General features: G+C 48.8%; 1 protein-coding gene across 13 annotated transcripts in view; it reads left to right on the forward strand.

Moving 5' to 3' along the window:
• Positions 1-24,406, forward strand: part of LOC144163204 (uncharacterized) — a 1,050,610-nt gene that overhangs the window by 12,659 nt on the left and 1,013,545 nt on the right. For 12 of the 13 annotated variants that reach the window (XM_077694044.1, XM_077694046.1, XM_077694045.1 and 9 more), the window contains exon 1: positions 18,090-18,559. Coding sequence is in view for 2 of the 13 variants with exons in the window: in XM_077694042.1 (XP_077550168.1) it covers positions 18,533-18,559 (27 nt within the window). In the remaining 11 variants the exon portion in view is untranslated. Of the gene's footprint in view, positions 1-18,089; positions 18,560-24,406 lie in introns of those variants that run through there. The other variant, XM_077694043.1, reaches the window with a different exon arrangement.

The raw sequence follows: 24,406 nt of genomic DNA on the forward strand, positions 1-24,406 counted from the left end.
CGGGATCACGAGGGGGTGTTAATGTAACTAACGGGCAAAATGCCACCAAACTTCAACAAACTCCCCCTCATAGCATCACCCCGTGCTTCGCACTTCCTCATACTCCCCTTCGGGGAAATGCGGGGGAATTTTTGTTTAAGGGGCATTTTTCTTTAGCGCACAAATAAACGCGACCACACGCACATTTCGGGCCAAAGAAAATTTCAGAAACAATTTATTTCATATTCCTGGCTGCCGCAATGCCGTACCCAAGTGTCGCTGGTAACACCGGTGGCTCTCGTCTGGCTGCGATGGGTGTACAGAAAGCCACGCGTTAGTGCGCTTTTGTAAACAGTTTTGACCATCCAACGTGTGACTGACTATTGCCCAGCTGGCGAGCCGCACGTATACCTTCACCGAATCAAGGCTCTAGAAATATCCTCGCGCAACCTAGTGATTTACGGTTGCCGAGGGGCGTAACGGGATGACGGCTTCCTCGAATATTGTGGCTGCGAAATAAAAGCATTCAAGAAAAGTTTGAGCCCGGCAAACGTTGAGACGAAAAGCAATGACAGCAATTCTGGAGAGTGCACCGACTGAGGCAAAAAAGCGTCGAAAATGAAAAGAAGTGAATACAAAGGGAATCGTAGAAAAGACGCCGCGCGGCCGAACGTCAACCGAGCGCCGATGATTGGATAGCCAACAATTGATAGCTTCCTTTCGCCGCTAGCATCACCGTGCCGGCAATGTCCTGGGTGGGGGGAGAGGAAGTGCCGAAAGGTGGCGTGATGTATCGTCCATGGGCCTCATATTCAGATCGCGCGCATGGGGGACAATCTACATTTTCGCTCGGGGCTTTTGTTTTTTCTAGGTATATTGCCTACAGATGGGGAAGAAACCGGGGCGTATCGGTGTAGGAAAATACCTCCTTATTTGTAACCACACCTCACGGTGCATGTGGGTCCATGTCTATCTCTGTGATTCTGAAGATGGTTCTAAAAGAACAGGCACCGAGCGTGTTTGTTGGTTGTTCTGAACTGCAGTCGAGCTTCCCGGGGTGACATTCAGTCCCGCGACTCTCTCGGACGTGAACATGCGGGCTTCTGGCCGAAGAGATGCATTGTACTGCTTGCGACTGTCCGGAATAAACCATGAAGAGAGAGAGAGAGAGAGAGAAACGGCAGGATAGAAAGGGAGGGGGAAGGTATTGGTTGTGATGACATACCTCTGCAAAAATGCACGCCGCTCAATCACACTCACAAAGAAAAATTTTCCTTACGCCCTCACTCCCACTCACGCTCACCAGTCGCCCTCACCATTCGTACTCACTCGCACTCACGGTCACTACGCGCCGTCGATTACTCGCACCCACTCGCGCTCACGCTCAACACACGGCGTGAACACTCGCACTCATTCGCACTCGCGCTCACCACTCGTCATCGCCCCTCGGACGCGAGTGTGTGCAGCAGACCCTCCACGAGTCATGAAACGGAACAGTAGTACCGCATTACGGCGACAGAGGGGCATCGGAATCATATTTCTAAATCAACACGCCACCAGAGAATTAATTCTAGGTTGCCCCATAGCAGGATTTTAGTGCGGACATAATTCCGAATCTAAAGGCAATCCCGCCATGAACAACCATCACAGCGAGCTGCTCCTGCGACGAATAGCCAACAGCGAGTGCAAGCGCAATAGTGGCGTTCACCGCGCTAAGCCCCGCAAATGGCGCGAGTAGCGCGAGTGCGCTCGCGAGTGGCGAGCGGGGCTCCCCGCGAGTTGCTCTCGCAGTCACGAGTAGTGAGTGGGGCTCACTGCCCGTGAGGCTCGCACTCACTCGCACTCACACTCGCCAGTCCAATATGATGGCGAGGCTCACTCATAAGTGGTAAGTGAATTGTGTGTGTGAGTGCACTCGTGAGCGATCCTTCCGACCTCTGTATTACGATGTCTGTTTGAACATGTTTGCGTCATTTTCCCCTAGTATTTGTTTCGTGGTGGGTAAGTAGTTACCCGCCGTTGAGCCTTCAAGAAAATTTATTAATAGCCGATACAAAGACCCGCTGTGCTCAATACTACACGGGTCGCCTAAACCATGCACACTACTTGTATCACTTCACTCACTACACTACTCACTACACCACTCACTACACACTCAGTTCACTCCACAGTTCTCCACAGTTCACTAGTACTCACACTATTAGAAGCACAATCACTCTGAAAGACCACTGTAGATCACATCCTCGAAAGTTCACGACAACACGTCAAGATTAATACAACAGTCAATTAATAGGGTAGAATAGACACTTCTATGTGTTTGTTTACCACACGGATAAACCGTGTGGACCACCGCTGAAGGAACAGCTCTTCCCCCACTGTCGAATTCCGCATTGTGCCGTTGAGCCACTGTCGAATTCCGCATTGTGCCGTTGAGCCACTGTCGAATTCCGCATTGTTCCCTTTTTTTGCGGATACATAAACGCATGTTTACGGTGTAGTTTAGTATGAAGTGTGATTTGAGCTGGGTGGGGGGAGTTCTGACAATGGTTCGAAAGCGGCACTCGCATCATTTGCTCCATAGGTTGTCGCGTTATACCGTATGTTGTGAAAGCGACCACTCCTGTGTAATTCTGCTCTTTTTATTTTCCTCGCTTAAACCGCAGTGGCTCGCTACTTTATGCGCGCTAATTTGGTATTTTTCGACCATTTCAAAGGACAGTAAAGGTTGCATAAATTTATTGTTTTGCTGAAATATAGCCCCGTTCGCCGCGTCTTAGGAGTATGTTCGATAACAAACGATGCTTTCCTTGTTAAGAAGCTGGCATTTATGCCTCCAGCTTCCGTTGTTTTGTTCCTAAGGTAAGATCGCACAAGAGATATATAGATGATCGAGCGCCGACCAATTGGCCAGAACCTTCGCTGTGCTGCCACATGAGATAACGTTTAGAAAACGCCAACTGAAGTGGTCAGCGGCTATGATAAAAAAATCGAACTGGAATCTTGGTCAAGCAGCCGATTGTGCAGATACCTCGCGACTCGTCGCGCTGGCACTCGGGTATAAAATACGCTGACATTAACAAGGAAGGATTTGCGGTCGTTCCAACCCAAAGGTATATTTTTTCATCCTTTATAATATGAGTAAAAGGTTTGATCTAAGTCGAAGCTGAAACAAATCTTACAGCGCGTCGTAATGATACCGGTTGCGTAGTTATGCCGGCTAACTTAACATGGGTCCTTTAAGAAAACAAGCGTTCAACGAAAATGGACAGATTCAGTTTGATATTTTAACGTCCGTACATCAGTGTTCTTATAAAAAATAAACGGTCACTGCAAAACAAGGCTTACCCATCCCAATTACACGCTTTTAAACTTGTGACGTCCGAGACGTTATTTCAGAAACATTTATGCTGTGGAGATTATCTCACTCGTCATTTTACCGGTTGCCGCGTCAGTGAATGACTGTTTCCGCCATGAGTGTTGCATTTGTGTTTTCGGTATGGCATTTTTTCAATATCGGCTAACTTTGTTGCGCGCTTTAATGTCGCTTTCACTTTGATATGAGGGGAGTTGGGTCGACGAAAGAAAATTCACGACCCCTATTCCCCGTCACCTGATTTGAAGCCATCCACCGGCCGTGTGCCTTGAGTACAGAATATGCGGTCTGCAAGGCTGGAAACGGGGGATAAATTAGAGAGAGGAGTCACGTGAGATGGAAAAAAGGGGAAGTCTGGTACTAGACCACAAATTCCCCTCTCTCTCCTCAATAAAAATAAATCAGAAAATAGACGCGTAGATACGGCTATTGATTCATGAAAGTGAAAAGTGGCGGTGAAAGTGGTTTCTGGCTCCCACGTGAGGTCGAGGCCACGTGACCTTTTTCCATGTTATCCCCGACATTCGAATTGACTCCTCGCCCTCCTTGCACTGACCGCAAACCTCTTCGCAAATGGCCATGGTCCCCACCTCTGGCGCAGATTCGGCCCGGCATCTCGGCGTCGATACCGTGGCGGTTGACGCTTTCCTCCGAGCGCCGGCGTGGGGGGCGCGGCATTCCCTCCCCCTCTCTCAATATTTCGGTTATTCGATCGGCTGACCCCGTGGGGTCGGCTTGATTGCATAAAAGGAACCTTGGAGAACTTCCGTGCTGTGTTTTCATAACACGTACGCTGTGCAACGGAAAGGATTGTATCCGCTGCGCCGCTAGCTTGTATGGACGTGTTGGCGACATTATTAGGCTTTTCCATTCGGAGCTGCTCTTGCGGCTTCACATTTTTGCTTCACGTTTCCTGGCACTGTTTTTTTTCGCCGTTGTGGCTCTAAAAAATGTAAAAATTTTTCGCCAGTCAAGCTGAACGACTTTTAAGTGGAAATTTGGGCGCTGGAGGCATTTGTATTCCTTTTGATAATTCTGCTACAAAACATATCCGACGACACTCAATAATTTTTCCGCAGTCTGTGTTGAAAAGAAACCGAAGCTACGCTGCCATGGACCGCCTTTGGAAGTTTTTCACAACTCTGCGTTGTGACGTTTGCCTCAGAAAGCAAATGAGTATTTTTGATGCTAAGATAAAAAAGTACCTAAATAGACAGATTTGTGCCCATTTCGTAAAAAGGACAGAATTGCTCCAGCTATTTAAAGACACTGGCCGCACGAAGCCCAAATTAAAAATATGAGAAAGATACAAGGCCTCTCAGAGCTGGTTTGACAATTACGATGGTGTTGAAAGTCTAAATTGGAATGCGAAAGGTTTATAATTGAAATATTTTTATATCAGACATAATATATTCTACTTTGAAACCAATGAATTGCCGTAATGGTGGTTTGTCAGTGCAACTACAACACAGGAACAGAAGATATTGAATGGCGTTATTCATTTTTATATGCGCTCCCTACAAGACAGCACGACGGAAAAAATGGCTTGTTCTTGCACATGCTTTTCCGGGGCCTGTTTATTTTGACCATTGGGGCTGTTCCAGCAGTTCTTGGGTTTAAATGACTGACAATTCAGCCATTTAAAGGGATGGAACACGAACCATGTTTTGAATGCGGTGCACCGGGTAAATGTCCATTCTATTCAGTAACTGTTTCATAAAGCACCTTCAAACACGTTCGCTTAGAGAAACTGGTCCGAGCGCGGTTGTTAAAAAAGCATTTATATACGGCAGTGGAGTGTTTTTTACTAATCCCAGGACGGTTTCTATGATGTATGTCTGTTGCAAGTTCATCAACTCGTCATTTCAAATGGCACGGTTCGTTTCTTAACTACAAGGGGGTTGTTATGGAGGAGTAGGAGGAAAAAATTTATTGTGAGCCTGCTGATGTGGGAGTGGTTTCTCAGTGTATGAAGGCAGCAACAATAATTCAGGCCAGGGCTTTTGGAAGTATTCGTACGGGAATCAGATGGGCAATGCCTCGCAGCGCCTTCATCCAAGAACGATGACGACGACAAAATTCTTGGCGCGCACTTTGCTCAAGCTCTGTCATGGCCGCAATATACACGATGCAAATAGATCGCTTCACCCCATTGCATTGTTCGTCTTGTCTGTGTCCTGCCGCCGCGAAACAGTATCACTGTTGTCGGCTGATGCAGTCCACGATGGGACCAGGGGTGGATACCGAGTTGGTCTTTTTTGCATAGAAGCGGCATAGTCCGGTACAGAAGATGAGCCCTTGCGAACACTCAAAAACGATCTTAAAATATTCTAATTGCTTCCGAAGTGCGTATACAGATTATTTAAATAAGATAAATCAATTATGTAGAAAAAAAAATTCTTTGGGGGTACCTAAATCTGCTCACGTCCTTTCAATGCGAAAATCACGTGACCTCCCTGCCGATACTTATAAAACACACTAGGGCTTCTACATCGTGCTTGCGTATCTTTCTATGCTTTAATTTCTGTGTGTTCGCGGAACGAATTAGTTCTATAAGCAGAATGGCAACATTTCATGCCACAGATCCCCAAGAACCAGAGCTATCCGTGGCTGTAGCTCAGTTGCAGTACTCACGTGCCGTCAGGTTCCCCTGTCACGTGATATGACGTCAGTGCCGCACGCCCTAGGCTCACTCTTCCGCCACCGCAGGCAGCGTGCTGATGTAGCGTTCTGCTAACTCCCTCGGCCTCTGCTATTCAGACCCCGCACGGGGCACCTTGAGTAATCTTGGTGACGGTGAGTGGCGACACCGCATACCCCGAGCCCCCCATACTTAAGCTGTCACCTACCGTGGCTAGAAGTTGAAAGGTGAAGGGTTAGAAGCCGTGAACGGTGGCCGTCGGAGCCTTGGTCAAGCTCCGGCCGATGGGCTCCCTGCCTGTCTACCAGGCAGGGAGCTCCGGGACCTCTTTGACTACCAGGGTAAGGTCAAAGGAGAAAGTACCCCCGTCTCCCTGCTTTCCAATGTAACATATGGCATTTTCCAAACCCCCCCCCCCCCCCCCAAACGTGATCGGCCTCCGAAAAGGGGCCGCACCGAAGTTTCATTTCCACCTCTTCCAACAACTGTCTTTCCAACAACCATAAACAACTATTCCCGTTTTCTTGTAATTGAGTCAACTGACACAGAAAGATCTGTCGCTTCATTGTCTGTCTTCTTGGTATCGAAGTTCCTGACAAGTATAATTGGTGAGGCGTACAAAGCCAAGAAACAAAGAACTGGGAAACTGCTGGTCGAAGTCACCAAGCAGCAGCAGGCAGAAAAACTCTTGAGCCAGACCCGAATCGGTGATCTTGACATCAGGGTCACGCCCCACCGCAGCTTAAACAGCTCCCAGGGCGTGATCTCCGATCCCGATCTACTGAACGAAACTGAAGCCGACCTGCTGGAGGGCCTTCGAGGTCAGGGCGTAACAGGGTTCAGGCGCATAAACATACGTAGAGAGGACAAACAAATACCTACAAAGCATCTTATCTTAACTTTTGAGAGGTCGAGCCTTCCAGAATACATCAATGCTGGTTTTGTTCGATGTCCGGTCCGGCCTTACATCCCTAACCCGCGGCGCTGTTTTAAGTGCCAACGGTTTGGGCATGGCACCAACTCCTGCCGCGGCCGCCTTACCTGTGCAAAATGCGGCCAACATGACCACCCGTCCGAAAACTGCAACACCCAGAGTTTCACCTGTGCCAACTGCCAGGGGCCCCACGCAGCGTGGTCCCGAACTTGTGAGAAATTTAAGCAGGAAAAACAAATCATCAATGTAAAGGTCACTGAGAACATCACCTTTCCAGAGGCGAGAAAGAGGTTCGCCTTTTTCCCTCTGGGGAGGTACGCCGACGCAGCTCGCCGGGGGGCGGAGCGGCGTCTGGTGTCCACAGGGACCCAGTTCAGCGAGTCTGACCTGGTCCCTCCCCCGCCCCCCCCCCCCCCCCCCCCCCTGGGTTGCCCCTGGCAGCCCAACCCGCCATCACGCCGCTTGCTGAGGCAGGAGCGGTTGTGGCGGCAACCTCTTCCGTCGGGACCGGTGCCGCTCCCGCCTCTGTCTCCCCATCCTCCAGTGCGTTGGAGGGTACCGAGGTGATGGACACCACGGGCCCCGCACCGGTTCCCACCGCCACCGCACCGCCCGTGCCACCTCTGGCGCCCCGGACGCCCTCGGCGGTGGCGGCTCAAACGAAGGGCTCCCGAGGGGGGGCCAAGTCCGGGGGGCCCGGTCCGTCGGGCACCCCTCGGACATCCGACGACGACATGGATGTCGGTCCGTTCCTGCCTGCAACGCAGCGCAAGTAACGCGTCCCGACGCCAAAGCCTCCCGACAAGCCAAAAAAGGCGAGAGTCACAGCCCCGAAAGACGACACATAAACAACACAGTCCAGTAGCTCCGAACACTTCATAATGGGAAGAGAGAACATAGTTCAATGGAACTGTAGAGGCCTTCTTAAAAATCTTGACGATGTATACGAACTACTGCATGCTAATCAGCCAAGTGTAATGTGTGTTCAGGAAGCACATTTGAATTCCAAGCACACAAATTTCTTGAATAGTTACATGGTCTTCAGAAAGGACAGGGATGGCTGCACACACTCTTCTGGCGGTGTGGCCATAATTGCCCGGAAATCCTTAGCCTGCCACCTTGTCACTCTGAACACTGTCCTCGAGGCTGTAGCAATCCGTACGATAATATTTAATAGGTTGATAACGGTATGCTCCATTTACATTCCTCCTGATTTTGCACTTCTGAGCTCTGATTTCGAGGCACTGGTTGACCAGCTGCCCGAACCATACATACTAACAGGCGACCTTAATGCGCACAACTCTCTTTGGGGCTCCTCCAGAACGGATGCCCGCGGTCGCCTGATAGAGAAGTTTCTTACATCCTCCGGAGCATGCCTTTTCAACAAAAAACAGCCTACATACCATAACTTAGGACACAATACATACTCGCATATTGACTTGGCGATTGGTTCCACAGTTCTATTTCCATGTCTTGAGTGGGGTGTGGGCACAGACCCATATGGTAGTGACCATTTCCCCACTTTCCTAACGTACATAGGTAAAGGCCCATACAGTCCATCTTCCCATAACAGGTTTAATGAATCAAAAGCAAACTGTAGCACACTCACAGAAACATCTAAACTACACCACACAACCATAAAACACCTACACGTGGAGGAAGCAGCCCAACTCGTCACGGCATACATACTCGACGCCGCCGAAAAGTCTATGCCCCAGGCCTCCAGTGCATCCCGCAACCCAAGGAGGCCCTGGTGGAACGAAGACTGTAGGCGGGCGCGAGAGGCCCAGAACAAGGCGTGGGGTGTCCTTCGCAGGTACCCCACGTCGGCTAACTTAATTTCTTTTAAAAGAGCAAAGGAATTGGGAAAGCGCGTGCGCCGTGAGGCAAAACGGGATAGTTGGCGCTCCTTCATAACATCCGTAAATTCATACACAGACACACGCAAGGTATGGACACGAATACGTAAACTTAAAGGACAACATACACATAGCCTGCCCTTGGTCAGCACGACTGGGGACACACTAGAAGATCAGGCTAACACACTTGCACAACACTTTCAACACGTGTCAAGCTCTGCACACTACACAAACACTTTCCTGAAACATAAAGCCTCTTGTGAAAAGAAGTCCCTACGCGACAACAACAAATCGCAGACTTCTTACAACTCCCTGTTTTCACTACATGAGCTGAGGGCTGCTCTAAGCATGTGTAAACCCTCAGCTCCAGGCCCAGACAACATTACATATACAATGATACAGCACTTACACGCAGACACTCTTGTAACACTCCTTCACCTTTACAACAAGATATTTCTTTCGGGGCACATTCCAAAGTCTTGGAGGGAGGCTATAGTTGTAGCATTCTTGAAAGAAGGGAAGGACCCTTCCTCTCCTGCTAGCTATCGACCCATTGCCCTGACCAGCTGCCTGTGCAAGCTTCTCGAGAAGATGATAAATCGCAGTCTCGTGTACTTCCTTGAGTACAACGGTCTTCTCGAGAGCTGCTAGGCAGGCTTCAGGGCGGGGCGATCAACGAACGATCAACTCGTAGCTCTTGAAACATATATAAAGGATGCCTTTGTGCATAAACAATTTTGTCTTACGGTGTTTTTCGACATAGAGAAAGCCTATGACACCACTTGGCGGTACGGTATCCTCAGTGACCTAAAGTCAATCGGTGTTGTGGGCAACATGTTGAACATCCTTTGTAGTTATATGTCGGAGAGAACCTTTCGCGTCAGAGTTGGTTGTGCACTGTCAAATGTTCACGTGCAAGAAAATGGTGTGCCGCAAGGTGGAGTGTTGAGCTGCACTCTCTTCTTAGTAAAAATGAACTCTCTTGGAAAGGCACTGCCACCTACAATCTCTTATTCCATGTATGTAGATGACGTGCAGATATCCTTTAAATCGTGTAACCTGTCCGTCTGCGAACGTCAAGTCCAGCTCGGCGTCAAGAAACTTGCCGGCTGGGCTGACAAGAATGGCTTTAATCTTAATCCCGCGAAGAGCTCTTGTGTTCTTGTGTTCTATTCTCCAGGAGGCGTGGCGTCCACCCAGACCCAGACATCACTCTTGCGAATGTGCCAATTCCTGTGAACAAGGAGCACAAGTTTTTAGGTATTTTATTTGACGAAAAACTTACATTCATCCCACATATCAGACAGCTCAAATGCAAATGCTTAAAAACAATGAATATTCTTAAGGTCCTCTCACATCAATCTTATGAGGCCGACAAACAACTCCTGCTGCGCCTGTACACAGCGTTGGTGGGGTCTCGGCTCGACTACGGCAGTGTCGTGTATGGGTCGGCTACAAAGACAGCACTCAAAATGCTTGACCCCGTGTTTCATCTTGGCCTTCGCCTCTCATGTGGCGCATTCCGCATTAGCCCTGTTGAAAGTCTTTATGTCGAGTGCGACAAATGGTGCCTAGGGCATCAGCGGGAGTATGTTGACCTGTTGTATGCATCTAAGATCGTGTCTCTGACCAACCATCCTTTTAATCACACCATGAACGATACATCAAATTTACAACTCTTTTTAAACAGGCCATCTATTCCCTTACCGTTCTCTCTCAGAGTTAGGGAGGAGGCTTCTGCACTCAATGTCCCCCTTTCAGACACGCACAAGACACCCATTCATAATTTCATCGCACCATGTCATTTTCGTTCTGTATCATGCGACCTGTCATTCACTCTTGTAGAAAAAAATAGGGTACCCAGGAATGCAATTCTGCAGCACTTCCTGTTCCTGCAGGACAAGTACAGGTGCACAGAATTCTATAGCGATGCGTCGAGAACTGGTTCTACGGTATCTTGTGCAGCGCACGGACCAAATTTTAGAGTAAGCGAAACAATGAATTTTCATAACAGTATTTACACGGCAGAAGCATATGGCATTTTACTCGTTTCAAACCACATCATCAAACATAAAATTCCCAAGTCCATTGTGTACACAGACTCTCAAAGCATTGTACAGGCACTGTCATTAGGAAGGTCATCTAAAAACTATGTCAGAAATGCTCTCTTCAAGGTACTAATGTCTGCATATGCCTCAAATATTGAAATAACTATATGCTGGGTACCAGGGCATTGTGGAATCCCTGGCAATGAGGCCGCCGACCAAATGTCTGGTGATGCTGCTCTCATGACTACAGTTGACGTTACAACAGTACCTTACACCGACCTAAAGACACACATCAGACGACAGCTTCGTAACACATGGCAATTACACTGGAGTCAACAAACAGACAACAAACTACACGTAATAAAACCACAACTGGGACGCTACATAACTGACTCACACAACAGATACACTGAAGTCGCCCTGGCTAGGCTGCGGATAGGCCACACACATGTTACGCACTCCCACCCGCTCACTGGATCTTCGGGACCCACGTGTAGCAGGTGTGGAAAGGGCCTATCCGTAGTCCACATACTAATCACATGCAAGGCACTTGACACAACACGACACAAACATTTCCCTGAATTATACAGACGACACATTCCTTTGCACCCATCATACTTTTTAGCCGACGAACCAATGTTTTCTAGTCAACGTGTTTTTAAGTTTTTAGCTGAGGTAAACTTTCTGCAGCTCTTGTCATATCATGTGTAATCACCCTGGCCCTATACACCAGCCATCTCCATTGTCTTTTGTTTTGCATCACCTTTACTTTTAGTCACATGTTTTAGTATGTACGGTCTCATCATAATTCAGTAACTTCTTTGGCGCTCTTTGCCCATAGTCGGCCTTGCGCCAATAAAACCCAACTATCATCATCATCATCATCATCATCATCATCTCTGCTATTCAGAACTAGGTTCAATTCCTACGTACCAGACTTTCCTTCTTTATAAGAAATTTTCTTTAATTAATTTATTCGAAAACGCACGCGAAAACCTTAGAATTTCTTTGTGTGTTTTACGCTTTCCAAAGGGCGGCAATTTTCTGCACTGCTTATTCAAACAATGGGTCAGCACCAATGGCTTCCTTCATAACATTCGGTATATTGAATTTTTTTTCGATCCTTTTGTGGAAGGCCAGAATCTACCTCTTCTGTGTGGTGGAGACGGCATGGAAAATTTGAATTGGATGGCCTCACCGCGGGTATCGCAGTTCCCGCGGACAGTCCACGCTGGCTCCAACGTGAACGTGGGAAGACACGGAAACTCAGCAAACCACCCTGATGAGCTGGTTGGTTTCACATCATTAGGAGAAACTAAATACTGGAAAAAGAGAAGACACGACACAATCACAATCGTTGGCTGGCATGTAAGACAAGTATTGCAACCTGCGGTGACGTGTTCTGCGAGGAAGGGAGCAACTCACTGTGATCGCTTTGTTACAATTACGGTATTTTCATTGTCCAATAAAACAAAGATGGTTACCTACCCAAGCTAGTTTTCTCTTGTTTATACTTTTCACTCACTTTCTTTAGCTTGCCTCTACTACTTGTTTTCATATTCTTATTGCCAAACAGGGCTAAACTACCCGTATTTATCTCTCCCGTTTCTTTCTTCGCTAAGCCGCCACTAAAAAACAGACGCCGAAATTGCGCTGCGCCGGTGAGACAAACAGGCAAAAGATGCTGGCTGCGTTTTTTCGTACGGGATAGTGAGAGAAAGGGGTTTGGAAGCGAAGCTTACGTCAATGTATTTTAAGGGATAAAGTTGTTCAGGCAGTCTTAGCCTATGTCCAAGGGTTAGGAACTGATTAGTATCCTGCAACAAAGCCGGTCGAGCCTTCGAGTGCACCGCATAGTTTGGTACCAGTCGCCCGATGGTAAGTAACCCTACGCGGCCCCGTCCTTGCGAAGGGGCCGGAGGCTTACCCGTAACCACTTGGGCTTCCTGAAAGGGCAGAACTAGATGTATATAATCTATGAGATGTCTATAAGATTTCTCTAATGCATATAAGATGGCTAGGATGAATAATCTAAAGTAATAATTCCCCAAATTGATCCAAATTGTGACTCACCCGTACGACATTGTTTGGCTGTGCACTTCTACATGCGGCTGCTTATCGTTTCGCATTTGAAGTAAGATTTGCTGGTAGCATTAATCAGGGAACAGCTGAAGAACGTTTTACGTCTCAGTCAAAACGTTTAATCACAATCGTAATTATTCGATGCTGTTAAGCTATCAGCGTGCTTAAAATACAGCAGAACCAGGCTGTTACGCCCCTCACTGTTGCGTTTCCCTGGCTGTTACGTTGTTTTTCATCGGTCCCGGCATAGTTCCCATATGATATAATGTATTGTGAACTCTGCTGTAACCTCGCAACTATGGACCCGTTCCCGTAGGACGCGTCGCAAACTGACACTCGGAAGCCACTTGGGCAACGCCATTTTGGCTTTTGATGAGTATTGGCCAGGCTTTGCTACTGGAATAGCTACAAGAAGCCGCAAGCGAGTTGGAGAGACCATCACTAGATGGCCATCCGTCGAAAGTGCTATCCCCATCATCACTGTGCTTACAACAGAAGTTTCAGTTCCGAACGTCGGAAGTTTGTGATTTTAGCGCCGCCGCACTGTTGTAATGGTGCCCTGCAGCGTTTTTCGATTATGACAGTTGGCAAAGAGCCCGGCATTCCAGTACCGCGGCGCGGGCCGGTGCTGCCGCCGACCAGGCAGTGGCGCTGCGGTAGCATTGAGATCGGCCTCGACGCGTCGTCTGCTGCTCCTTCCTTGCTACTCTCGTCGCTTTCTGCATTACCCATACCATCACTTGCACCAGTTTCTCCAAAGCTTGTAGTATCTAGGGACTTGCCAGACACTAGAAGAAGATGGACCTCCTTCGCAGATATGTCGCACCTCAAAGTGACGCTGAAAGCAATGCGGCCTTCCAGGTTATTGAGACGCGAGTGGTGCTTACGAGCGGGTAAAAGAAACGGCAAGCATCTATCTCGATTTTTTAAAGCGTTAGGCTCACATTGCAGAAATTAATCGTTTTTGTGAAAGGGGCACTGCTTTCGTTCATTTTGCGTATCACGACGCCCGTGTTCGTGCCACGAGACCGGCGGATCGGCTTGCGAGTGGTACGGTAATTCCACAACGCCCGATTTTCTTGTCGACCTTCACAAGTAGGGTGACGTCGAGCGACTAGTACAGGGATTTGACGACGACTAACATGACTTGACGCCCCTATTAATTGCTCTAGGAAACACAAAATGCGCACATAAACATGCAAAAAAAAAAGACCGCAGCATTTGGCAGAATGGGCAGAAACCAAGTTTGCAACAATGAAGCTCTAGACAGGGGGTGAGTTAACGGAGCCAGTTAGACGCCGGCCCATTTTCGTAGCTTTCCTCACTCGTACGTTTTCCCGGCTCTTACGTTTTTTTTTTTTCGCGGTCCGGTAAAAAACGTATTAACGGGGTTTCACTATTAGTGTTTGCTTCATTTGCACGCTATTTGTACACAAGTTAAGGGAACAAATATTGATCTCTTGAGCAATACACACAAACTCTTCGTGCTTTTGCATGTAGTTTAGTCACATTGCTTGATCGGATATTGCTTGCCTGAACCAATCCATGCTCGTTCATATTCGTGCACATTTAAAGCAGATCTACGGCGCAAAAGAAAAATGATGGGAAGCTCCGCATAGTGGGTGCATTTATTAGTCGTAACTGTTTGCCCAGATGCTGCCAGATTCTTGACATTGCGAATGTTCTAGAACCAAGTTTGACGACCTCGTTATCGAGTGGATGGGGAATTTTTCAGATCACAAGCTGAAGTCGTGAAACCGAAGGACTGATTCAGCAAAAGTTTAGCCATTTTTACCGTTTAATATTTTACGCACAAAGAAACAGAAACTTCCGAAAACACCCACGAAAGTCTGATCACTCAAGCCAAAAGGAAACTCCCACTGGGAAAATGCATTTGTCTCATTTTGATCCGTGAAACAGCAGGATTTGGCTCATTTTTTATACGAACTACGACCTGCGTACACGTTTTCAAGGCCTTTTTTTAACTATTTTCTAGCCACCCTTTTTCTAGTGGATAGTTGCCGAATTTTTTATTGTCACTGCAGCTTTATCCGGCTCAATTTCGGTTTCTGGACCCGGCTGATTTCGAAAACAAACCGCCTCATTTGTTTAAGTGTGATTGTTATGATACGACCAGCAATAAGTCCATTCACTAGACGCCTACAGTTTTACATTAGACGCCGTCATTTAGGCGCCTACTACCATCGAATATAGGGTATTTAGGACCACTCCGAGCCGATGACAGGTCAGATGTCGTGCACTGTGCTAGTTACATAGAAATATCATGAGCACAGCTGAACAACTTTTGTTAACATGGATGTCCCCATCTTATATACAGGCACCTTTCCATGGGCTGCACTAACATGTGTGAGAAAATTACAGCACACTTTTCGCGTCCGCTACGCTCCGATATGTATTACATCTGTTCGTATATTTGTGGACCGAGCGTGCCTTGCATTCCGAACCCCTCCCAATTTCTCTATAGACCATTTTACAGCTAAGGACACAAAAAAGTTGTTGAAAAAAACTTCTGTGCAAAACAAGGAGCCTCTTGGCCCCGCATGTTTTATTTTGCCTTCTTTAATTTCCGCTGTAGCGTATTTTTGTCAAAGTGGGTAGCAGCATTACGAAACCAAAGCAATCTTGAAGAGTCGTGACCAGCATTGATTGAAAGGGTGCATGGTTGGTTTCAGCCCATTTTGGCCGCAGAAAGCTCTGGTACTGTATGTGCGTGGAATTTTGATAACTCTCCTTTCACAAATAGTGCGAGTTTCGATCATGGCGTGTCCTAGGGCGGCGAAAAAAAAGAAACAGAGGACCTGAAAGTACTCCTGTGTGCAGCTGGGTTTGTCATACTTTCTTAGTAAGAGAGGTCGCTGAACCAGAGAAAGGCCAACGTTCGAGGAGCACGAGTGAAGTTCGCACAACACAGGGTTAAGACGTCAGTTGCTGCATTTCAGCTGCTTTTTCTTTTAAAGACTGTAGTATTTGTTGGGCTACATGGACGGGAATGTTTTGGTCTGTCTGTCTGTCTGTCTGTCTGTCTGTCTGTCTGTCTGTCTGTCTGTCTGTCTGTCTGTCTGTCTCTGTCTCTGTCTCTGTCTCTGTCTCTGTCTCTGTCCATCGGTCTATCGGTCTATCGGTCTATCGGTCTGTCTGTCAGTCTGTCACTCAATTCGGTCAGCCGGCCAAAGGGAGAGATGCTGCGCAATAGTCGTATGTACCCGCCGCCAAATCTCAACATTTAAGTCCGGTGGCAATGTTCATGCTTGACAACATTGTTGAACAAGAACAAAACATTAGGCAAATATAAGGCAGAAGATCAATACACAAGGAATATTTGCAGTGTTCCTTTTTGGATGCTTGATTTTGAAATGAAGTACTATATTCACTGCAGAAACAAAAATCACCGTGTCGCCCGCCGTCGCCCGCGCCGCTATAACTTTTGGCGGCATTTGAAGAAATCAAACGGCAACAGCTACGAAAGGTTCCACTAGATAGGTTCAGCGTTTCGCTTGGAACGCACGTGAAGTCAGGAAATGTGGTTCTATAAGCGTTGAAGTAAGGCGCCTCGATTCACGCGTGTCTTCGCCGAACCGCAGTGCTGGCAAAGAGGCACCCGGCCTGGAGCAGTAGAACGCGGTAGATTTAAATTGACTTGAGCAAACCTCTACGGCGTCTATCTTGGTAGGAGTTCGACGGGGGAGGAAGAACATAAGAGGTAAGCCGGGAAGTGAAGGGAGGCATTTACTTGGCAAATGTCGACGAAAGACTATCGCCTTTTGTCATTATTTGCAACGAAAAAAGCAGATACACGGCATTTTTTTCTACGTGTTGTCCTCATGTTGCACGGCATGTGTTGTCGGTGGGAAGTGCTCGAGCTGACACAGCCAGCGCGCTCCGCTATTTGCCGCAGACCACACAAGTAGCCATTACGTTGGAAGAATATTTTATTGATAATGAAAAAAGTGGCATTGAAGCACATCATGGGTATAACTGATGCAGTGCAGGGCAAAGGTGATGTTTGATGCATGTAATGGGATCTCGTGGAGTGATGCTTGCGTCTTGGGCGGAGATGGGGTGTAAAGTGAGACGTTTCTCAACAAGAAAATTTAAAAAAAATCTAATTAAAAAGACAGCAATCCGGTCGTTTATTCTGCCGAGAATATTGCGCGACATAGAATCGCTCCTGGAAAAACGACCTTGCAAAAGACACGCATGAAAGTGAAAAAAGCAGTCGGAATTTCTTCTGAAAAGATGAATTCCCTGCTGGAAGTGGCAAGCTCGGCGGGCCGATGTCCGTTAATATATTTGGTTGCGGTTTCGTGCTATTTTCTCGTTCAAAATACTTGAGTGTGCCCTACACATGTGGCCTACGATAGGTACTGAAGTATAGAAGCAACGCCAAAACATTTGTGTCCTGCCACATTGGCCGTATATGCTACTATTGGCCGTATTGGCCAATTGGCCTGCTACTATTGGCTACTATTGCTACTATTGGCCTGCTACTATTGGCCGTGTCCTGCCATATTGGCCGTATATGCTACCATACTGGCCGTTACACATGCTACTAAAGCGCTCAGAGCTTTTTTACTGTCGTACCTGACGCGAAGCAAGCTTAATCCTGCACGCCCGATATGGCTAGGCGGGCAGTTCTTGGCCTTCGTTCTTTTTGACGGGGGCGAGAAAGGTCAGTTGCGAACGTGGAGCTTGCTTTAGCTGCAGATCATTACCTTCGTAGGAAGATGACCACTTAGTGCCAATAAAGAGTCGACCTGTACCTCGACATTCCGTGGAAACATACCGACAATACCCGTACCATTCTTAGTGGCATGCGCAGTTCGATGGTTGACAATTATAGCGGAAGACCCTCAACATAATCTAGCCGCGTATTCTTTTTCTCAGGCATGTCCGGAAGTGACATACAGGCATGATCTATGCAAATTCAAATACAAGCTTTTTCTCGGCCTGTTGATGCACTTGTGTTGTTTTATATTCCACCCGGGAAAGCGGCTACGTTATACCCATTCGCTGCTAACACTCAGAAATGCAGCGCTTCTTCTTAGAAACTCAAAAATGGGGCAGCGATAACGCGTCGGTAGAAGTGGCTCGGCCGTCCAGCGATAACAGGTACGCATGCGCAGTTCAAACTTTCTGCTTCAGTCGGGTTTACCGTGTCGTCGAGCGATGTCGTGTCGACGCTGCCCCAGTGCTTCGCTTGAATTATGTCTGCTTTAGCGATGGCAAGAAAGCTGTCGAGGCATTAAAAGGGCTGCCAAGACTTCGAGTGCCAAGACGGGCAGTGATGCGCCATCCATCTACGTCTTGCCTGGTGCTGCGGTGCGGGAAAGCGCTATGGTTACACAAAATCTGTCTGTGTGCGTGTGTGCTGGGAACTGAAGGAGTGAGTGTTGAACGAAAGAACATGAACAGGGGAACAGTGCTTTATTGTTGAGGCTGCTGCTAAGGAATCGCTGTGTGTGCTGAACTGGGGACTGTCGTGATCCCAAGTGCTGCTGAACGAACTACCCGTGCTTCTGCAGGCGCATTGATTGGAGCAGCAGAGCCGTTCCACTGCAAGACACCTTCATCTTTCAAGGGCTTCTGCGGGCATGAATGCGACTCTGGCATCGATCCTTTCTGGTAAGCGATGTTTACGCCTCCAGCGTACAGTGCCGCTACATTGTTGCCTGTCACGGGATTCCGACATCCCGTCAGGAATGTGTCGACCAATTTCTCAAACTACGAAGAAAGGGGTGGTAAAGGATTTCTACCCTTGGTAGCAAGAAAAAATGAATCCAACTACCTTATTTGCGTCTTGGATTTTACAACTGCTTCACTTATGTGGCTCTTCGGTAATGGTTTTCAAAGACGAGGTCTTGATCATCGAATACACCTGTCGACAAATGCGCCCTACTTGTTCAACCTGCAATAATCGTGGCTAAACAGACGATACAGAAGGCGAAGTAGGTTTATTATAGCGAGCACGGCATAGAATAATGCGCGCATGGCGGCAGCACAGAAATCAAAGCACCGCATTTTTGAAGCGGGTCAGCTAAACAACGAGAGGGAATCGTCTGTGTCGTTGTTTTGTAGCCCCTCGTCAAAAATAGTGCGATTTATCTGTCGCAAAATGGAGTACCAGCTCCTACAAAAGTTCGCTTTAGCTAGGTGCAGCCATGAGCTTAAGTTTAGTAACCATGGGAGGTCTGTCAAAAGCTAACTAACCTGGGCGCCTGCTGTCGATACCCACGCAGCCGCGACCAATCAGTAGAGAGTTTTAGCTGACCGTTTTTGACGCTCCGCTATGCTCCCGACGGCCCGCTAAGCACAACCGGAGCGTCAGCGGCAGAAAGGCTTTTAGCTAAGCGATAACCGTATCTCCCTCGACGGGGAATGCTTCGCGTCACTGGTCGTGCCCTGTGCGTGGGCAAACCAAAACGTGATCGCAAGATACGAATTGGAATTTGGTCGCTCAAGTACAGTAAAGTGCCGTGTTTAGTGCCCACCTTTTTAAAACGATGTAGTCGCTTACATATTGGTTACCGATAAACTTTGGAATAGCCAAGACAAGGCTGTCTTTCTCCGCGCTGCATAGAAGCAGCCCCGCGCTTCGGTCTACGTTTTTCGCTTCCGTACTAAAGCTTGTTGAGGAGTGTGCCACATTTGCCTTTTCGGAAGAGCTTTCGCGATTTCGTCGCTCGCGTTTCAACTAAAGAAATGGAGTTCGCGGGAGCGCGCTCACATCGCGGGGCAGCCATGCTGATATTCCGCATGCACGGTAACGTAAGCGGCCGCGACGGTCCGCAAAGAATCCCCGGTTAGCCGAGCGGGGCCCCGCTCCGGTATCGCCGCTAGCGCCTTTGCGCGCCACGCATGCGCAATGGCGCTCCCGCTAGCTATCGGAGCGGTGCGGACCGTCAGAAACGGTCCGCTAAAACTCTCTAGTATTGCATGCACGCCACATTTTAAATGCAGAGCATTCCTTTAACTCCCAATGTCACCCGTTCTAGTTGTCCATCGCCGTCCGCACCCCTCCCCCTACACTATATAAAAAAAATAATACTTATCGGCGCCTGGTTTCGATCCCACGACCCTGCGGGCGGAACGCAAGGTACATGGTGCTCTACCCACTGCGCCACAAAGCCGACACAGAATGGAAGGCTACGAACGCGCCTTATATCCTTGACTCATTCAAACTACGTCAAGAAGCTGCTGATACAACGCATTCACTACCTGTGGGCGGAACGCGAGGTACATGGTGCTCTTCCCACTGCGCCACAATATTCATACCCACCTGCTAATAAATGATGTCACGTGACCACGTAATTACGTCTCCTCATTTAATTACAATACAACAACCAACAGCAACAAGTACAACAACATTAACGTAACGCAAACTACTTAACGTCGTGCGCCCCTGGAAATGCTCTGCATGTGATCGTGCCCCTCGCGAGGGGGATGTTTAGTTTCCTGCCGCAGCAAGAACCAGGCGGCCTCCTGCGCAGTTTGTGGCGCATACCCACTTGGGGGATTGGCCAGGATCGTTTCACTTACTACATGCCGGTTACGGCAGGGTTTGACTCGAACTTTTTTCTAAATAAAAAGCTTATTCTCTCTCTCAAAACCACATCACTTCGCGTACTACACCAGTTCTCTGCGCTTTAATGCAACGATGCTTCAAGACCTTTCTCTCTCTCTCTCTGTGGCTGCTCTTCCTAAAATGCCGCCAGTCCTTCGGGTGTTGTGGCTGGGTGCACTGGTGATAAGGGCCATGATGGCAGTGGTAGTGTAGCCACCAGGTGCTGCGCCACAACATTCGCGAAAAGTATATAACGTACCTAACATCATAGGTAAGTATGGAAGCACCGGGCAGTTCTTGGGCTGGTCCTCTGAACTGCTCGCATTAGGGGCAAAAGTCCCGCTTCGCTGGCCTTAGGAAGTCCTCTGGCTGGCGTTCGGGCAAAAGTCCCACTACGCCGCTCTTGGGCAAGTCCTCTGAGCGGTGTCTTGGGCGCAAGTCCTGTTGTTCCGTCCTTGGGCAGGTCCTCTGGATGGAGCTTCAGGCAGAAGTCCCGCGGTGCCGCGCATGGGCAGGTCCTCTGCGTGGCACTCCGGGCAAAAGTCCCGCTTGGCCACTCTTGGGCAGGTCCTCTGAGTGGCTACTCGGGCAGAAGTCCCCTAATGCGGTGCTTCCTGGGAGGAGAGCTGGTCTTGTCGATTTGTGCAGGAGAGCGGGGCCTTTGCAGCTGTCTTCCAGTGACGGTCGCCACCGGAAGTGTTGCAGGCGCCGTCCCCTGGAATTGAGCTAGACGAGCTGGGGAAGAAGGCTGAGTGTGTAAATGGCACCTCGGTGCGCTGTTGTGCCTTATGTCCATAGGCTGCCTGCTTGCCTTTGACGGGGTATACAGCTCCTGTAGAGCGTTTGCTTCTCCTGAATAGAGAGGGCGGGGGAGCTTGTACATCGGATCTCCTGATTGTGGCGGGCTGGGATGCGTCTCCGCACAGCTCGTTTCCCTTAAGGACAGTCGGGGGCGTTTGCGCACCAGGCCATCCGGGCAGATGGTTGAGTGGCACAGCGGGGAACCGCTAGTGCCAACGGGTACCCTTGTAAGTTCGAATGGGAGGAGCTGTGGGGAGGCACACCGTTTGGTGGACTGAGAACCTGGCAGATGCACGAGCTTCGATGCACGAGCTTCGACCTGTGGGGAATCCCTCGTCCCTCTCCTGCAGGGGACGTATTCCTGTCAATGGAGGGAGAACCCTTCGGCACTGAGGACAACCGGCAACGGGTTAATTCATGCGCCAGCCAACTTCCCTTCCTCATAGCTGGCTCATTCTGGTGGAATGTGACACCAGGGACGGCCGCCACTGGTGAGCGCAGCTAACTTCGCCTGCGTTGCCTGTTCAGTTCGCAAGATCAGCTCTTCTTCCGGCACTTTGCAGCGGCCACCTGCAGAGTGCCATTTTTTCGCGACTGCTTCTTGCTTCGGCAATCAGCGCCGAGATAACTACGCCTGATAGGGAACACTGCCGGGCACTGTCGTATCTCTGATGGTGGTGGGACTCTTCTGATATGCGTAAGTGCTGCTGCGCTGGCCCAGTTGAGCTGTGCCTATTTACTAGTTCCGTTGCACGGATTCCCTTCGTGTTGAGAGCACGCTCCGACAAAGCAGACGGCTCCGGGTTAGTTCTCGCCACCGCTCCCATGGCCCTTAAAGGGACCCTGCAACACTTTCGATAAACGCTTTCACTCTTTCCTTCGCGTCTCAAACTATTGCGAAAGCTATAGTTATCGCCAGCACGGAGCGGCACTGCGTGATTTGCTCGTCGCAACAGATACGCCTTCCATTTCTGCTTTGGTTTTGTGGCTTTTTTTTTAAGTTTCTATCGAAAAGCGTTCTTTGATGCAACAGAAGGAAAACCGGCCAACAGCCGCTACATGGCCTTAGTGACGCAATTCGAGCCGTTAAAGAACGTCAAGACTGGGAAAGACAGAAAAACCGTTTGAGCGAGTTTACAAGTTATCTGATTAGCATAGGGCAGCAATTTTTGGCTGAGGTATTTTGCGACCCCCATAATCTAAGTACATGGCGTGTTGGGTGAGTACGTTCTGCAAGCATTTAAGATTTCAAAAAAAGGGGAAGAAGTGTTGCAGGGTCTCTTTAAACTTGGTGATAAAACGGACCTTTTTTGCGTTGCGCGCAGGCATTCCTTTAGCCAAGTGGCCGCTTTGCATACGCCTGGAGCTTCGCGATCCCTGGGCCACCTGCCGCGGCTTCGCGGCGTTTACGGGATTTGCGCTGCGTGGCTTATAGGGGCTCGTGCAGTGTTTGGGTGCTGATTCGCTTCTTTTCGCATTGCTAAAATGAAGGAAGCTCACACTATTAACAAGGCCTCCGGATATCAACACAAGCGGTTGGTTATGATAGCTAGTAATTCGTTTCGTACAAGCCTATCTCTCGTCAGTGGGACTGACAGTGTCAGCAGAAAAATCTTGCTTTATTTTGTTTCATGGAAGGCAGCGGAAAACTACGCGCCTCAGGTTAACCTTAGGTGGCTTGCCAATCCGGCAAACTAATCGCGTGAAGTGTCTCGGCGTCACCATCGACCATAAGTTATTCTGGGGGCAGGCCGCGGAGTCTCCTGTCACTCCTTGGTACCCCTCTTAAATTTGCTTCGGCGAATTGCTGGAACCAACTGGAGGTGTCAGCCGTCATCTATGCTTCGGCTGCCTTCGCGCTCATCTTGAGTCGGGTTCTTTACCAACTGCCTGTTTTGTATTCCTGGGTGTCCCAGTATGCTCATCTGGAAGCACTGCACTGACAGGGCATTAAGATATCCCTAGGAGTTCCCCAGCCGGCGGCAAACAAAAAGGTCCTTGATGAGTCCCATTTTCCACCGCTCCGCTTGATGGCGTCTCAGGGGCTGCTCTTGCAGCTCATCCGGCTGGGAGAGTCCGATGAGGGAAAGACATTGCTCAGACGTCTCCGATTAAGGGTGGAATCTCGCATACACGTGGCACTCAACACAAGGAGCGTTCTCTACCCGCAATAGTTGAAGAGTAAACATCACTTGGACCCGCCATGGTCTTTCGAGGGTTTGGAGTGTCAGCTCGCCATCCCTGGAATTCACTGGAAGAAATTTACACCAGTGGCTGAAGCGAGAATGTTAAGACTAGAGCACTTGGACCGGTTGTAGGAAGATTGTGTTCACGTGTTTACGGACGGATCTGTCGACAGAGAATTAAACACCAGCGCAGCAGTGGCCTTTGTGATTCCCGGCATAAATGTTTCCTGGGCGGCTCGCGTTGACCATTTGACATCATCTACAACGGCGGAGTGTATAGCGATTGAGGCGGCTTTGAAAAAGATAAAATCGGTTCATGTGCGGCGTGCGGTTATTCTTACCTCTTCCAAGTCGGTCCTACAACTTTTGCAACGTGGATTTCCCGCAGATAAAAATTGTCAACGCTCCCTGCGTCTCCTTCAGCAGCTAAATAAAAACGGGCTTAGAGTTCGCTTCCAGTGGCTACCTTCCCATGTCGGAGTGCTTGGAAACGAAGCCGCGGACCAGTTGGCCCGTGAAGCGGGATCGTGTACTCATTTTCTGAAAGTGGCTCCTGACGAACGGCGAATTGTGAAAACCATCGTTAAAGAACACTTCAGATCTCTTTGGTGACCACAACACCAACCTTGTGTTACCAATGGAATGAAGAGGACAGGGGCATCCTTGCTGTTCCGTATCCAGACCAACTCAGCGCGGATACCGGCGTGGCTTCAACCTTGTTTCGTCATCCTGTGCTCAACGTGTTGTGTAATAGGTGACATCGGACATTTTCTTATGGACTGCCGAGCGCATGCGACGAAAAGGTTAGCTTCGTTTAAAGAACTTCGAAGGAGAGCCGCTCCTCATGCTTCTTTGGATGATATAATTTTTTCTATAGGCCATTGGATCACCCGGAGAGACATTTTGCGCCTAATCCTCGGG

This window comes from Haemaphysalis longicornis, unplaced genomic scaffold (genome assembly GCF_048455015.1).
Source record: "Haemaphysalis longicornis isolate Haplotype H1 unplaced genomic scaffold, Haemaphysalis longicornis Haplotype H1 scaffold_12, whole genome shotgun sequence".
NCBI lineage: Eukaryota > Metazoa > Arthropoda > Arachnida > Ixodida > Ixodidae > Haemaphysalis > Haemaphysalis longicornis.